The sequence below is a fragment of the Sphaerodactylus townsendi genome, linkage group LG11 (assembly GCF_021028975.2).
Source record: "Sphaerodactylus townsendi isolate TG3544 linkage group LG11, MPM_Stown_v2.3, whole genome shotgun sequence".
Taxonomy (NCBI): domain Eukaryota; kingdom Metazoa; phylum Chordata; class Lepidosauria; order Squamata; family Sphaerodactylidae; genus Sphaerodactylus; species Sphaerodactylus townsendi.
The window spans coordinates 28,634,080-28,648,661 of NC_059435.1; the positions used below are offsets into that span (position 1 = coordinate 28,634,080).

General features: G+C 42.3%; 1 protein-coding gene across 2 annotated transcripts in view; it reads left to right on the forward strand.

Annotated features, from left to right (window-relative positions):
• ACAD11 (acyl-CoA dehydrogenase family member 11) overlaps window positions 1–14,582 on the forward strand; it is a 34,936-nt gene that overhangs the window by 2,698 nt on the left and 17,656 nt on the right. For both annotated transcript variants that reach the window (XM_048510794.1, XM_048510795.1), the window contains 12 exons: window positions 1,666–1,765; window positions 2,609–2,734; window positions 3,408–3,569; window positions 5,328–5,492; window positions 7,241–7,388; window positions 8,051–8,172; window positions 9,491–9,597; window positions 9,741–9,867; window positions 10,635–10,712; window positions 11,766–11,904; window positions 12,284–12,391; window positions 14,166–14,264. In XM_048510794.1, the coding sequence (XP_048366751.1) occupies window positions 1,666–1,765; window positions 2,609–2,734; window positions 3,408–3,569; window positions 5,328–5,492; window positions 7,241–7,388; window positions 8,051–8,172; window positions 9,491–9,597; window positions 9,741–9,867; window positions 10,635–10,712; window positions 11,766–11,904; window positions 12,284–12,391; window positions 14,166–14,264 (1,481 nt within the window). The remainder of the gene's footprint in view (window positions 1–1,665; window positions 1,766–2,608; window positions 2,735–3,407; window positions 3,570–5,327; window positions 5,493–7,240; window positions 7,389–8,050; window positions 8,173–9,490; window positions 9,598–9,740; window positions 9,868–10,634; window positions 10,713–11,765; window positions 11,905–12,283; window positions 12,392–14,165; window positions 14,265–14,582) is intronic.

Genomic DNA, 14,582 nt, shown 5'->3' on the forward strand with positions numbered 1-14,582 from the left:
TTCACATAGCTTAGAAGCAGGTGTTTGCAATTAACAGATAGGCCATCCAGGGGTCTGAACCTTCAGCTCTCCAGATGTTCATGGACTACCATTCCCATCAGCCCTGTCACTTGGCCATGCTGACAGGGGCTGATGGGAATTGTAGTCATGAACTTCTGGAGAGCCACAGGTTGCAGACCCATACGGCATCCACCAAGGTAAAATTTCTCACTGGAGGCATGGAATCACCTTTGTTGTGTTCTGCTGGATCCAGCCAATCAGCTAAAGCCTTAATTGAAAGTTTCAAAAGGGCGGGGTAACTGGCTCACCTTCCAAAGAGTTTTCACTGACTTGATACCTGATTGGAGAATTGGTAATTATTTGGTGTGGCCAGATTATGCAATAAATTAATCTCATCAGAGTTAGCAGCCATCTTTCCTTTGCTTTCTGTCTATTTTGTCTCTACTTTGCTTGGAGAACTTTGCTCATGTACTGTGAATGTCTATTATATTTTCCAGCAAGTATTTCTTTTTAGTAAGTGTACTTTATTGTTTTGTTGTGTATCTGAAATGCACATTATTATTTTGTATTCGTGTACTTTATTGTTTTGTTGTGAATCTGAAATGCACATTATTATTTTGTATTCACTTCACATTTTAAAATATTTTATTTTACAACTTTTCTTTTAATAAACAAAATTTTTAAAATGCTGTTTTGTGTTTCGAGTGCTGGTTCAGAAGCCAGGACTTGTCGTTGCTACCTCCCCAAAGACCTGGATGGGTCTTTGACACTCTGTACCTCAATTGACCAAATTAACATCTTTATGTGAAACGAAGTATACCAGCATCCATGGTGGTTTTTACGATGCCTCAGTCTTTGATGTACGGAGCAGGGAGGTGGAGGAAAATAATTCAGTCTTCTGGAAGCGCCACCCGCTGATGGCTGATACTGGTTACATCAACTAAGTAGAAGCAACTCCTGAATTCCTCTGCAAGGACATGGCAGCTCCATGGAGAGCCAAAATCCCACAATCTGAAATGGAATTCTTGTCAGTCACAGTGCAGATCTGACATAGGCAGATTCCGCATGGGCCAAAAACAGCGGTGTGAAAACGGTGTAAAAGGGTTTTAAATGTTGGGCTGATTCCGCATGGGCCAAAAACAGCAGTTTGAAAACAGTGTGAAAATGGTGTAAAAGAGTTTAAAATGGTGTAAAAGGGTTTATACTGCTTTCACACTGTTTTCACACCACTGTTTTTGGCCCATGCGGAATCAGCCTTGTAAAAGGGTTTACACTGTTTTCACACCATTTTCACACTGTTTTCACACCGCTGTTTTTGGCGCATGCAGAATCCGCCATAGAGAGAAAGAGTTTGACTTTGAAAAATCACATGGTTCAAGTCTGGAAACAGCACTTCATGTACAGTTTTCTGGTGGCTTGAAGAGACTACTGTAGAGCACACTGATAAATGTGTTTTGGCTTTTACTGTAATTATGTACAACTACTAAAGAACCTCATTGTAACCTGTTTGAACCTTTCTTCTGAAAGTGGATTTGATCCAGTGAAAAAGAGCACCTTTACTGATTTTTCTGACACCTGTTGATATTTAAATGCATGCTTAAACCATTGAGCCATTTTCTTGCTGAAAATGTCCATTGTCGATAATATTTGTTTTTGCTTACCTAGCTCTGGACAGTCCAACCCAACTTTTTACTTGAGGAAAGGCCTTAGATCCTATGTCCTTAGGAAAAAGCCTCATGGCCCCCTTCTACCACAAGCTCACAAGGTATGATAAAGCTAGCTGTGTAATGAAAAGTTCATCCATAATGAAATGTAACTGTACTTTGGCTTTCCTTTGGAACTATTGCTGAACTCAGCATTGGCATATCTCATTTTGCTAGAGGTTAAAGAGAAAGATTGATTCCTTATGATTCCTGACATAACAGTCATATGGCTGTTCCCACACAGCACAAATAAAACATTTTAAGGCAAGGAAATAAAATGTTTCCTGCAAGAGTTTTGCACAGCTCATAGCCCAAAACATTTTAGAAAAGTTTTATTTCACCCTCAGAACGTTTTGTTTAGATCCACTAAAGTAGCGATCTTTCCCCCCAAAACGTTTCCTGCTTGCTGTGCAGAGATCAGGAATGTTTTATTTCTCCTGTGTGATTTTGAAGTTCTCCCTTTTGTTTCTCTGTTGCTTGCCATTTTCTGCTGCTGCAGTGTGCTGTCTCTGTGCTGTCTTCCATTTGCTTAAGTTTCCTACAGATATTTTGTTATCAGGCATTGCAGTTGCCTGCCATTTCCATCATTGCTATGCACTGATAAACTCATTTTTGCAAAGTGTAGCTGGACAAAAGGGCTTTTGGGAGTAGATGGGCTTGGTTTTCATTCAGGTTTTTTGTTTTTGCTAACGACTGGTTTATGTGGATGTTTTTATTGATTGTGATTATTTTTTAAGTTGTTTTGGGGCCTATGAAGGGAAAAAATGTTAAAAATATTGTAAATTATAATTGCTGGATTCTAAGAACCTAGTTGCACTACTATGCACTGTTGATTTTAGTGTGACTTTCAGCACATGTTGTCCTTGATATTTACCTTGTTGTATGTCCTATCGTATCCTTTTCAGATTGACAGAGAATATCGGGTCCAGAAAGCTTTGTTTGCAGCTGGATTTCCAGTTGCTGAACCCCTTTTATACTGCAGTGATGCTTCTGTAATTGGAGCAGAATTCTACATGATGCAACATGTACAGGTTTGCATTTCCATTGTAGAATATTCACAGCATTCTGGTATGAGGTCTCACTGGCAATAGATCAGGTTTCAAAGATCTCTGCATATGTTTCATCTGTGGGGTGGTGGGGAGGGTCGGACTTGTGTTTCTGAAACTGCAGCAAGGAAAGACACTTTTGGCACCTGAAGGAACCTGTGCCCCTACCCACTTCCCATCCAAAATGCCACTGAGCATGTCCTTGAATCTGCATAAAGTAGCTTTTTGGGACCTACTGTCAGTGCTTAACTTTTTAACAAATGTGTTAGAAATATTCTGGATTGCACACCAAGCCTAATTTTATGGCATATGGTTCATGAAATATAGTCACCCCTGATTTTTTTTCTTCCCATCATATACAAAAACCAGGTGCAAGATTCCATTGTTTAGATTCAGCCTGGTTGGCATTTCCTTTGAAAGGCAGGGGGAGGCTGTGTAATTACTGGACTGGCTCATAAGAATTTCTGTCAGAAGCGCTGATTTGTACACACTTCACTTTGCTCACCCAACGCTGTAGCATGAGATGTGAATCAGCCTTGTGCAGGTGGAAAATTCTGCTGGGGATGGGAGAAACAGCATATGTAAGTCTCTGAACACCACCATCAAACTGTCTGATCTTGTGCATGACATGTACAGTATCACACTAATTTGTTTTTAGGGCCGCATTTTCCGAAACCTTGCTTTACCTGGAGTAAGCCCAGCTGAAAGATCAGCACTATATATAGCTGCAGCAGAAACTCTGGCCCGGTTGCATTCATTCAGCATAAACTCACTGGGCCTCCAAGACTTTGGAAGAGGACCAGGTTACTGTAAGAGACAGGTAAAGGCCTCCAAAAAATGATTGGCAGATTTTTGATGCAAGTAAATATCTATCACATCTTTCTTTTAGTTTTCTTAAGGCTGCACACACAGGATTCTCTCCCCCATACAGTCCTTACCCCAACCTTCTGAGGTAAACCGAGAGAGAATTTGTTCTCAAAGATCACCCAGTGAGCTTTGTGGGTAATCAGGCATTTGAACCTTGGACTTTCCCACTGAAGTCCAAACAGTAAGGATTATAAATGTTTTATTTGCAAATGTTTGCTCTGTGCTGCACTTCACCATTTTTAACGGGGTCAAAGATAATTTTTCTCTGCCATGTTTTGCTTTTAAGCAATAAAGTCAGAGATAGCACCAGAAACAAATGAGAAAAAAAGGTGAAACAAATTATCAGAAAATGAATTTGGTCTTTCATGTGCGAGGCATCAGTGGATGACTGTGGAAAATAATGTTGCTTGCTCTGCAGCTGCAATTTGTTCAGATAAACCATCCAGTAATTTTTTTAACATGTCATTGGAATTATTTGCATATGTGTTTGCAAAGAATGCCATGCTTTAAGATAATTTTATGGTACCTCTGTTTAAAATTCAACTGTGAGAATAATTTCATTTGATCATGAAATTGTTCAAATGCAATTCAGCCCCCATTTTGTTTAGTCGGCTACCTGGTTACTTATTAATTGGATTGGAAGTGCTGAAGCGAAAGCTGATCTTTTGGTATTTTTTCCTCCCTTAAATTTCTTAACTGGCTAGCTGTGCCAAAAGCATCATTTCGACAAGAGACAATGAATGTATGAGCAAATGTAAATGAACAAGAAAGAGAGGCAGCCTCGGTTTTTGATCTCACTCTCTTGCCAAGCCAACGGCACCTTTGGACTGCCGTCCCAAGCATACTAGTCAGAGAGCCACAGTGTTCATATTACATTTAGTCTTTGACACACACAAATACACACCGATACACTAACTTAGCCTGCCGTGTTCTCTCTTTTGTGCTTTGCTGCCTACACTGGAATCAGAGTCCATTGTGGAACCAGCATAGGGCTTGCAGTTTGTAAGACTGGACTGTTATAAGTGGGCATGGGTAGGGAACAGGGGCGGAGCGAGGGGGAACTGCGCTCGGGGCATGCGCGCGCCCTGTGCTCCTGCCGTGGCACCTCCTGCTGCGGAATGCCCCCTCCACGCCCTGGCCACGCCCCTGCACCAGCGCGCGCCCGGGGCATCACAACCTCTTTTCCTGCCTTGTTGGCGCTACGCCACTGGTAGGGAAGGAGCTTTCTTCTACTTATCTATTTTATCTACTTCACTTTCAGTTCTGTGTATTACCATAAAGCTGAGCTTGAGGGAATCTGTTTTGGCACTCACAACATTTTTGCGGAGCATGCATAATTCAGTCAGTGGGATTTGTTTCCACAGAAGCTTACTAAGAATTGGATTTCTAATTTTATAGAGCAGGATATACTAGACCATTAAACAACTTCCCTTTGCCCAGTACAAGACAAGTTCAGACTTGATTCTCTCCATAGCATCTTCCTTGTAGTTACAAACTGTGTTGAAAAATGTAAGTAGTATGCGATGTGTTAACAGAAGACAGCAATTTGAACGGAAGACGTCAGAAATCCCACTGGGCTAGCAAAGGCTCCTTGTCTGAACCTAAGCTGTGCTTTGGGTTTCTTTGGCAATATTTCATCTGAACTCTGTATTGCTGGATCTCAATCACGCATTTTGTTTCTACAGAGTAATTTGTTGGGGTTTGTTCTCAGGTATCAACTTGGAGAAAACAGTATCAAGCAGCTGCTCATACGGACATTCCAGCTATGAATGATTTAGCTGAATGGTTAATGAATAACCTGCCAGCCAGGGACGATGAAGAATATTTGATTCATGGGGACTTTAGAATAGACAATATCATCTTTCATCCAACAGAGGTATTCCACAAATAGTTTTGAATTTGCTTGTAGCATGTTTGTAATGGGTTTTGATACTAAAAGTAGCTTCTTTCTGAGCACTTCAGAAAAGTGACCTTCTGCTGCAGCAGAACACTGCTGAACTTGAGGACTAGATGTGCAAATAAGCTCTCCACCACAATACCGCCAATTTCAAAGCGGTCAAAAATCCATCAGCATCCAGAACTGGAGCCCGAGGGGAGGGGCGGACTTAACAAACACACATTCCAGATCAATTGATTTGAGTGTGTGTGTGTGTGTTGTCAATCAGATGCCTTTTTCCTGCTCCCTGTAATTGGAGGAGTTTCATGGATTAGAGAAGTTTCAAACTGCTGTTTTATCTGAACTAGTGTTTCTGAGGGAAGCTAGACTGTTCCATAACTTCATCACATGGTTTTTTCAACTTAAATTTCAAGTTCTCTTTGAGCGGTCAATGCCCGGCTCCTGCCGGTAACTCAGCAAAGGTGGATTTCTGTTCAGCAGGGGAGGAGGAAGGGGAGGGAGGGGGGGGTCTTTCATCTAGCACATGTTGGCACACCCATTATAACAAGAGCAAAAATGTTCTGAGGCTTCACACAGTGAGGTTACTTTATAATAACTGCACCTGTTGTGAAAAAAGAGATAAACTGCTTATGTCCTTCATGTTTCGAAGGATAAAAGCTCCCATGTCTTTGCAAGCCTAAATTGCATTCTTGGCCAAACCAGGATTACTGTGGCTAAGTGTTACTGAGAGATGAAATTTCAGGTCCCAGGCTACAAGCGCGGGGGTGGGGGGTGGGGATAAACGTTGCAAGACTGTTTACAGAAAGGCATACTGTTTTTATCAAGATATTTATGTTCTATTCCACTGAAGTTGCAGCAGGCCTTGAGATGCAAAGTTTTTTATGAGCATAATATTCAGAATACATTTACAAATTAATTTGTTTAACCCAGATCTTCAGGGGTCTCTTGTAACCATGTCCCAATAGCCAACTCATCACACTTCTGATGATGACTTTATCCAGCTCGGGTTCAACCTGTGATGTCATCAGTTATTGGTGTGGGTTCATGACAGGAAAAGATGGCCAAGTGACAGAGTCCCATAACTATTGCACATTGCAGGGTATAAAGACAAGTGACCAGCTGGGAGATATGAAGTGGATATGGAGTGACCAGCTGAGAGGTAGGAGAGGATTAGAAAAGCATCGCCGTTTTCATTACACCCTGGGGAAATTGTAAATCAAAATTCCTACCACATAGAACCCCTCCAGGGGCAAACTCTCACATGGACTGCCCTAGCAGGGATATTCCAAAGAAAGGTTCTCTCCTTTGAACATGAAGAAACCAGGGAACTAGCTGAGAATAGGCAGGAGTTGTTGGAAAGGAATCAGAATAAATGTCCCATCTGCCCAGCCCAATGGTATTACTAGGACTGAGGCAATTCATCCATAAAATGGAGAGGAAGAGCCATTTTTGCCGGGATAGATGGTAATCTATAATATAAATTATTACAGATTGTGCTCATTTCATAGAGATGGATTACCTCAACTTCTGTCACAGTCTAGGAAAACTCCGCCCAGGCTCAGCAGAGATACATGCAGAACGGAAGTCCTCAGAGAACCCCATGCTTTGTATAGACCTAGTCCTTGCTCACCATCATGAACTGATACCAGTGGAAGTGGCTGGGGGCCATTGATCTTCAGTTTTTCATCAACGTTTTAAAAAATAGCTCTTTATTTCTCTGTTTCAAGGCCCGTGTCATCGCTGTGCTGGATTGGGAGCTTTCAACCACAGGGCATCCAATGGCAGACTTTGCTTATTCTATTATTTTCTACGTTTGGCCCAAAGACTTCAGAAATATGAAAATGAAGAACATGCAGAATTTAAACAATATTGCAGGTATGCATCTGTCTATAAAACAAAATGTGCTTTTTTTGCCTAAAATGTGATGTTTGTTCACAACGCTGATAATTTTCATAAGCCAATGACTGACAGACAAGTTCTACTGTAAATATGCTAAACATTGTGCAACTTCAGTATGTTTGGACTAGGATTACTCTTGAGAAATTGCCCAGCAGACGTGCTCAGCTGCCAGAATCACTTAGTTTATTTTGTTCCAGGAAATCATAGCTTTAAATGTGATATCGTGAGATTATAGGATATTATAGTTTTTGATAATAAAGAAGCTGGTAGAAACCAGATCAAAATGGAAGGGGTCTGAAATATCAGAAGAGCCATTGGATTTCAGTGTTGTGGCTTACAGGGTGTTTGTTGTGAGGGGGGAAGGGCAAGGAGATTGTAAGACCCTTTGAGTCTCCTACAGGAGAGAAAGGGGGGATATAAATCCAAACTCTTCTTCTTCTTCTTATAGTCCAACTAAAACCTGAACAATTCAAATACATTATTTAGTCATTATCTGGGTACATGAGAAGAGAGGTCCATCTGCTTTTCACTTCATCAGTATTCTATATCATTAAAAGAAAATGCAACTGGTACAAATGACATTTAAAACTGTAGAATATCAAACTCAACTTTCTAATTATACCATATCATTTCCCTAGGAATTCCTTCACTTGAAGAAATGATCTCCACTTATACTCGTTGCAGGGGTATTGCCCCTTCTTTAGCCAACTTGAATTTTTTCCTTGCCCTTTCAGTTTTTAAACTTGCTTCAATATCTCAGGTAATCTAGATAGTGACGAATTTGCAAAAGTTGTAGAGGAGGTTATGAGAACTCTTCCCGTACGGGACAACTAGGGCCAAAGGATGAGACATGTTTGGCCCAACCCCACTTTCCGACCTGACTTGCTTTACCTGAAGCCACATGATTAGTACCTGAACAGCAGTGCCAGGAGAGAAGGGTCTCCATGCTTCCTCCTGTGCCATTTTTGCCTCGCTGGGGCAACTGTGTAGCTTGTCTGTTACCTCCAGGCCTAGATGTGTAACTCCCTGCGTACCTACTCTTTAACCTCAGCAGTCAGACTATTTCAGATGTGTCCTGCAGCATTGACTGCTGAGGTGAAATAGACCAGCTCATCCAGATCTGAGTCTGTGTGGTACAAATATTTTTAATTTGTCCCTTTTCTCATGACATAATATTTCCAGGTGTTTGTCTCTTTTGTTGCCTTCCTGATCTATTCTCACTTATTGTTTGCTACTAGAAAAAGGAATATTATATCTAACTGAAAGGAAGGCAATCTTGTAAGATGACCTCGCTTAACAAAAGTTATACACAAAAAAGGTTTTTTATTACCATACTATAATATTATCATATCACTTGTATGCAAATTCAAGGAACACAAACACTTTCCTGGACAGGATACCTGGGGGGGAAAAAACCTTTCTCTTTCTCTTTGATATTGTCTTTTTTTCTTTCCATGGTCTCTTTAGTCATGGTGGGCGGATCCTTAAAGGGACCACATTGATTCTTAAATGCGCTGTTAGTCTGAACGCCAGGGCCCCTTGGCCCCTCATGGGCTCTTGGAGCACAGGTTTCATCGTTCAGAGATTCTTGAATGCCTTTGTAACCCAAATGTCATAACGTTTAGCAAAGTGTTCCTGTTGTTTAAGCAAACAAACAGGGCAGGCAGGGGAGTCAAAAACTAAAATCATCCTTAAATAATTGTAACGAGTTGGAAGGCATTCAATTGATGTGATTTGAACCTTCCTTAGGTTACAGTTAAGAAGTTTACTTAAGGAGACACGAATCCTCTGAGGGCTAGACCGTTTGCCATAATGAAGTTTGGTATCCCCTCTTGCAATGGCCACCTGGTGCCTCTGCAGTGCCAAGGAAGCAGAAAAATGTGTTGATTCAGGAGAAGAATACGCCAAAGGTCAATATCCAGTACTCTCAGCAGCAGGATCAGGAGAGTTACTCATTGACTCTAATGGGGGTGGGAGGAGTAAAAGGTCCATTTATAAATTCCAGTTCTGAGTTCAGAATTCCAGTTCTGAAGCTGAAGCCAGTGAAATTGCACTAATCTGCCTCATTCCTTCTTCAGGGTGTCTATGCCAGATACCTCTTGGGAAATTCTGCTGCAGAAAATAGCCATGAGTTTGGCAATATGGTGAAACCTTTGGCAGAAAAAGGATTACATCTCACAACAATGTAAGAATGTTTTAGAAGATTTTAAAGATGGGAGTAATTCCTTTCAAATCAGTTGTGGCTGTGGTGGTGTTGTGTGTGTGCTTAATTAAGCCAGCTAGATGGAAAGAAGAACATTTATTAACTCATCTTGATTTTTCTTGTAGGACATCGTTTACTACTGGCTCTCTGTCCAGTGGTGTGGGAGAATTGTTCCCACTGTCTCAAAAGGGTCAGGATGTGCTTCGCAGGGTGAAGGATTTCATGAAAAAACATGTTTTTCCAGCTCAAAAGGTAAGAAATGCCAAGCAATATCACAGGCCCAAATTCTATTAACTATTACCTACTAATAGAAATGGGGCTTAATTTTGCTGTGTGTTATTAGATATAAAAGCTAAGTTTTGTAGGAAAATCTAACCGTCACATTTTTCTATTCATCTAGTAATAAATTTCATTTATGAACATAAGACATAAGTAACTTTGAATCCTTAGCTGACCTTTGAATCCTTAGCTGACGTAAAACCCTTACTGGCAGAAAGTTTCCAAGGGAGTGAGAGCCCAGGACAAACCCAGGACAACAGGAGTTCTGTATTGTTAAAAGTTGTGTAGAAGAAGAAGAGTAGTATGGATTTATGTCCCCACTTTTCTCAACTGCAAGGAATCTCAAAGCTGCTAACAAATTTCTTCTCTTATTCTCCCCACAACAGATGCTTTGTGGGGTAGGCAGAGCTGAGAGAGTTCTGAGACAGCCGTGGCTAGCTCAAGATATGTAGGACTTTCCCCTTTCATTTGGTGTTCAAATTACAGAGGAGGGTGGAGGTGGTACTACCTTGTGGCTTTTGAGATGGTTGCCTTGTCTTGTGGGAGACCAGTACATCAGGGGCCGGGGGCCTGTGGATTTTATTAAAGACTCATATAGTTGGAGCACTGTCTGCACGTTATCTGTTGCCACAAGAGAAAAATAAATAGAAATTGAACAGTAATATCTTGTAAGTCATATGGAGAAGGCAGAAGACAAATGTAATGCCTCATGAGTGTTCTGCAATTTTTTTTTTCGGTAGGAAATGACAGAGTACTATGTCAGAAATAAAAATTCACCAGACATCTGGAAGAAACCTGTGCTAATTGAAAAACTGAAGGTATGAGTCTTCTTTCATCTCCTAGCCCATGAAAGATTCAAGCTGGTCCATTAAAAAAAAATTCTAGGTCACATTTTACATTAAAAATTGGTATTTTAAATGTTTGTGGTTTTTAATCTAATCATCACAACTAATGCTTTTAAAGAGAGAGTTTATCATCCTGATCCACATAGGAACTTGAATTTAAACCACTACATCCTGTTGATTTCATCTGAAGTGAAGCCAAGACCAACTTTTCCATGTTTTCAGGCCTAGACAGCCCAATCTAAAGATGTGTGTGTAAACTGGGCAATGGAGCTGGGGTGGGGTCACACTGGTGTGTCTGTCCAGCCTGCTGGCATGAGTGGATATATATGCTAGCGGGAAGGGCAAACTGGGAGACAGGTGGATGCCAGACAACCCAGAAATGCCAATTCTGGTGCTATGCCAAGCACACAGATCAGGTGGAAATGGGAAACAGGTGGGAGGGAAGCGGGGTTCTATTTCTGTGCTCATTCCCACACTTTCAGTGCAAGTCTGAAAAGAGTTATGGTCTTCTAAACCCATTGAAGTCAATGGACTTGGAATGGTGTAACTCTGTTTAAGGTTGGCTGTTGGCATCCAAACCTTGTCCTATGGGTGTGGGAAAAATAATGTTGTCAGTGTAATGTCTGGCTAAAACCCAGAAGGGATGTCACTGACACTCTAAGCCTAAAGAGGTTGGCAAAATCCTAGCACATCAGTGCCATCATGTCTGGATTTTAATTGGAAGTTAACATCTACTGGTATGTATAAATGTCTCTCTCCCCAGTTTTCCTCCTGCCCCTCATTTGGGCGCCACGTTTAGGGGGAATGAGGTTGCTTTGGTAGGGGTTTGCCCATCCTTACCCTGAACCTCATGTCTAGCTTTTATTGGTGACAGCCAAATTAGCAGGTATGGAGACTGGCATCTCCTTCTAAAGACTTAATGTTGTTTGTTTTTTTGAACCACAGTGGAACCTGCACTTGTAATGAATGGAATGATTGTTCAGCATCACAAGATCTTATTCCATTGATCTTTTCTTCTTTCCACAGGAGATGGCAAAGGCAGAAGGTCTCTGGAACCTTTTCCTTCCAGCTATTAGTGGTCTTGGCCAGGTTGATTATGCACTGATTGCTGAAGAGACTGGGAAGTGCTTCTTTGCCTCTGAGGTGTTCAACTGTCAAGCACCAGGTTAGAAAAATTCTTATATCATGTATACAGTAAACAGAGGATTGGAGTCAAAGTTTTCATTCCACCCACAGTTGATCCTTCCTCTGGCAGAAGAAGCATGTTCTTTTGGTGGAAGGAAGGTTCCACCATTGGTGCCAGACCCCAGACTGAACAGAAAAGACAATTAATCAGTGTAGCATAGTGGCTAAGAGTGATGGACTCTAATTTGGAGAACTGGGTTTGATTTCCCCACTCATCCACACATGTGGTGGACACTAATCTGGTGAACCAGGTTTGTTTCCCCACTCCTCTACATGAAGCCTGCTGGGTGACGGTAGAGAAAATCAGAGTTTAAAACCCACCTCTTCTTCTTCTAAACAACCATTTTTATATCAACCAGACACAGGAAACATGGAGGTCCTGCACTTGTATGGGACAGAAGAGCAGAAGAAACAATGGCTTCAGCCTCTGCTTGATGGGAAAATGAATTCCTGCTTCTGCATGACAGGTAATGGTGTCTGATTTTCAAACTGTGAAGTGGATGTGGGTGAGTAGGGGGGAGACCATGTCGTTTGTTCTTAACTACATTGGAATAATTTATAATTGAACAAATACAATCTCAAATCTTCTCTTGTGTTCCTTCCATATGTTTAATCCAACCACTCAGAGGCTGTTTCTGTACACACCCGGAAATGCCCCTCCACCGGCATGAATTGTGCCGATGGAGGCTCCAGGACTGCTCGCTCAGCAGCATGCGAGCAGCCCCCACTTTCTTCCCAGACAGAGAGGTGGCTCTGCACGGAGCTGCCTCTCCGTCGGCCCCCTTCACTCACTGTCCGGTCCAGCGCTGCTCTGGAGGGCTGGAGGGACATGCCCTCGCTGCCTCTGACCCCTGGAGGTCAGAGGGCAGCGTGGGCGTGTTCCCCAGCCCTCCAGAGTGACGCTGGACGGGATGGTGATTGGAGGGAAGGGGAAAAACGGCGCCTTCCCAGTGGTGCAGTTCGCACTGCGCCAGCGGGTAGATGGCTCTTTTCAAAAACCTCGCTCGATGAGTGAGGTTTAAAGTGCCAGCTTCACGCTGCTCCGGGGCAGCCAGGATGGCGCTGCTGCAAAGCAGCAGTGCCTCCTGTGTGAACGCTTCCCCAGGGACGGCGTTTTTGCTGTCCCCTGGGGCGCTCTATTCCGCCCATGCAGAAAGGGCCAGAGTTGTATGACAAAGGCAGCTTTGACTCTTGAAAGCCCCAAATATCTTGTTGTTTTTAAGGTGCTAATAGACAAATCTTGCTCTGCTAAAAAAAAGAATAATGGTTCCCTTGCCCTGGATGGGCCAGGCTAGCTTAATCTCATCAGATCTCAGAAGCTAAGCAGGGGTGGCTCTAGTTAGTACTTGGATGGGAGACCACCAAGGAATACCAGTGTTGACATGCAGAGGAAAGCCATGCCAAACCACTGCTGAACATCTTTTGCACTGGAAACCTTTCTGGGTTGTCCTCAGTTGGCTGTGACTTGCTGGCACTTTACACATCATTACGTACACGCTATCAATACCGATAACACGTTATCGACAAGAGCGCGCCGCCAAGACAGCTCATCCTCCTAAATTTCTATGTGGCAGCCTAAGAGAAGAATTCTGGCTACATTTTGAACGACTATTTTTTCACAGGAATGTTCAAGAGATGCTTAATGGTGTTCCAGGCTTTTAATATACCAGCTAGGTGGGTTCATTCTACAGATAGATTGAATACACACATGAAGCTACCTTATTCTGAATCAGCCATCAGTACATCACGATTGGTATTGTCTCTTCTAACTGGCAGTGGCTCTCCATGGTCTCAGATGGAGGTCTTTTACATTACCTGCTGCCTGGTCCTTTTAATGGGAGATCTTCAGGATTTATCCTGCCACCTTCTGCAAGCAAAGCACAGTCTCTTCCGCTTAACCAGCCCCTCCCCCCCCAATATTAAGTGACATTTTGGATCTGTGTGTTTCAACCTTGAATGTATTGATCAGCACTAATTTTACTTTAAAAAAATGTTCATTAAGCACACTCTGCTTGTATAGGGTTGTCAGAGAGTATGGATACTTCATAATGACAATAATATACAGTTCTGGGACTGTTTTCAAAAGGAGTCTTTATCAGAAAACCCACTCTGCATGCACAAGAAGATCTACTACAAATGTGTAATAAATGTACAAGCTTGATATTTAGTGTACAGTAGCAATATTGCTGATTTTTTGGCATCATGCCAAGTACATGTTCGAACAATTTTGTTTTGGCACAGAACCAGATGTTGCTTCCAGCGATGCCACCAACATGGAATGCAGCATTCAGAGAAACGGAGACAGATACATAATTAATGGGAAGAAGTGGTGGAGCAGCGGTGAGTAAAAACCTTTCCTGCAGAAGCAGGACAGGGTTGATTCTGTTGCAGTGAATCTCGCGCTGGAAATGCCGCAGCCAGGCCTTTGAATGTGGTGCAACTCCGTGAAGTCCTGTGGTGGTCTTTTCAGGTGGCCTGGGTTTTTTTTAAATGCATTTTGCTACCTCCCCATACTTCTTACAAGTTCTCTGGAGGCAGCGTGCCGTCCCCAGCCACCTCAGCCCAATGGATTAGGCTGTAAATCTATCTGTAAATTGAGCTCAGCATGCAAATTTTTGATGAGCAGGGGTCCTAAGCAAGCCCTGGTCCTCTTTGTCA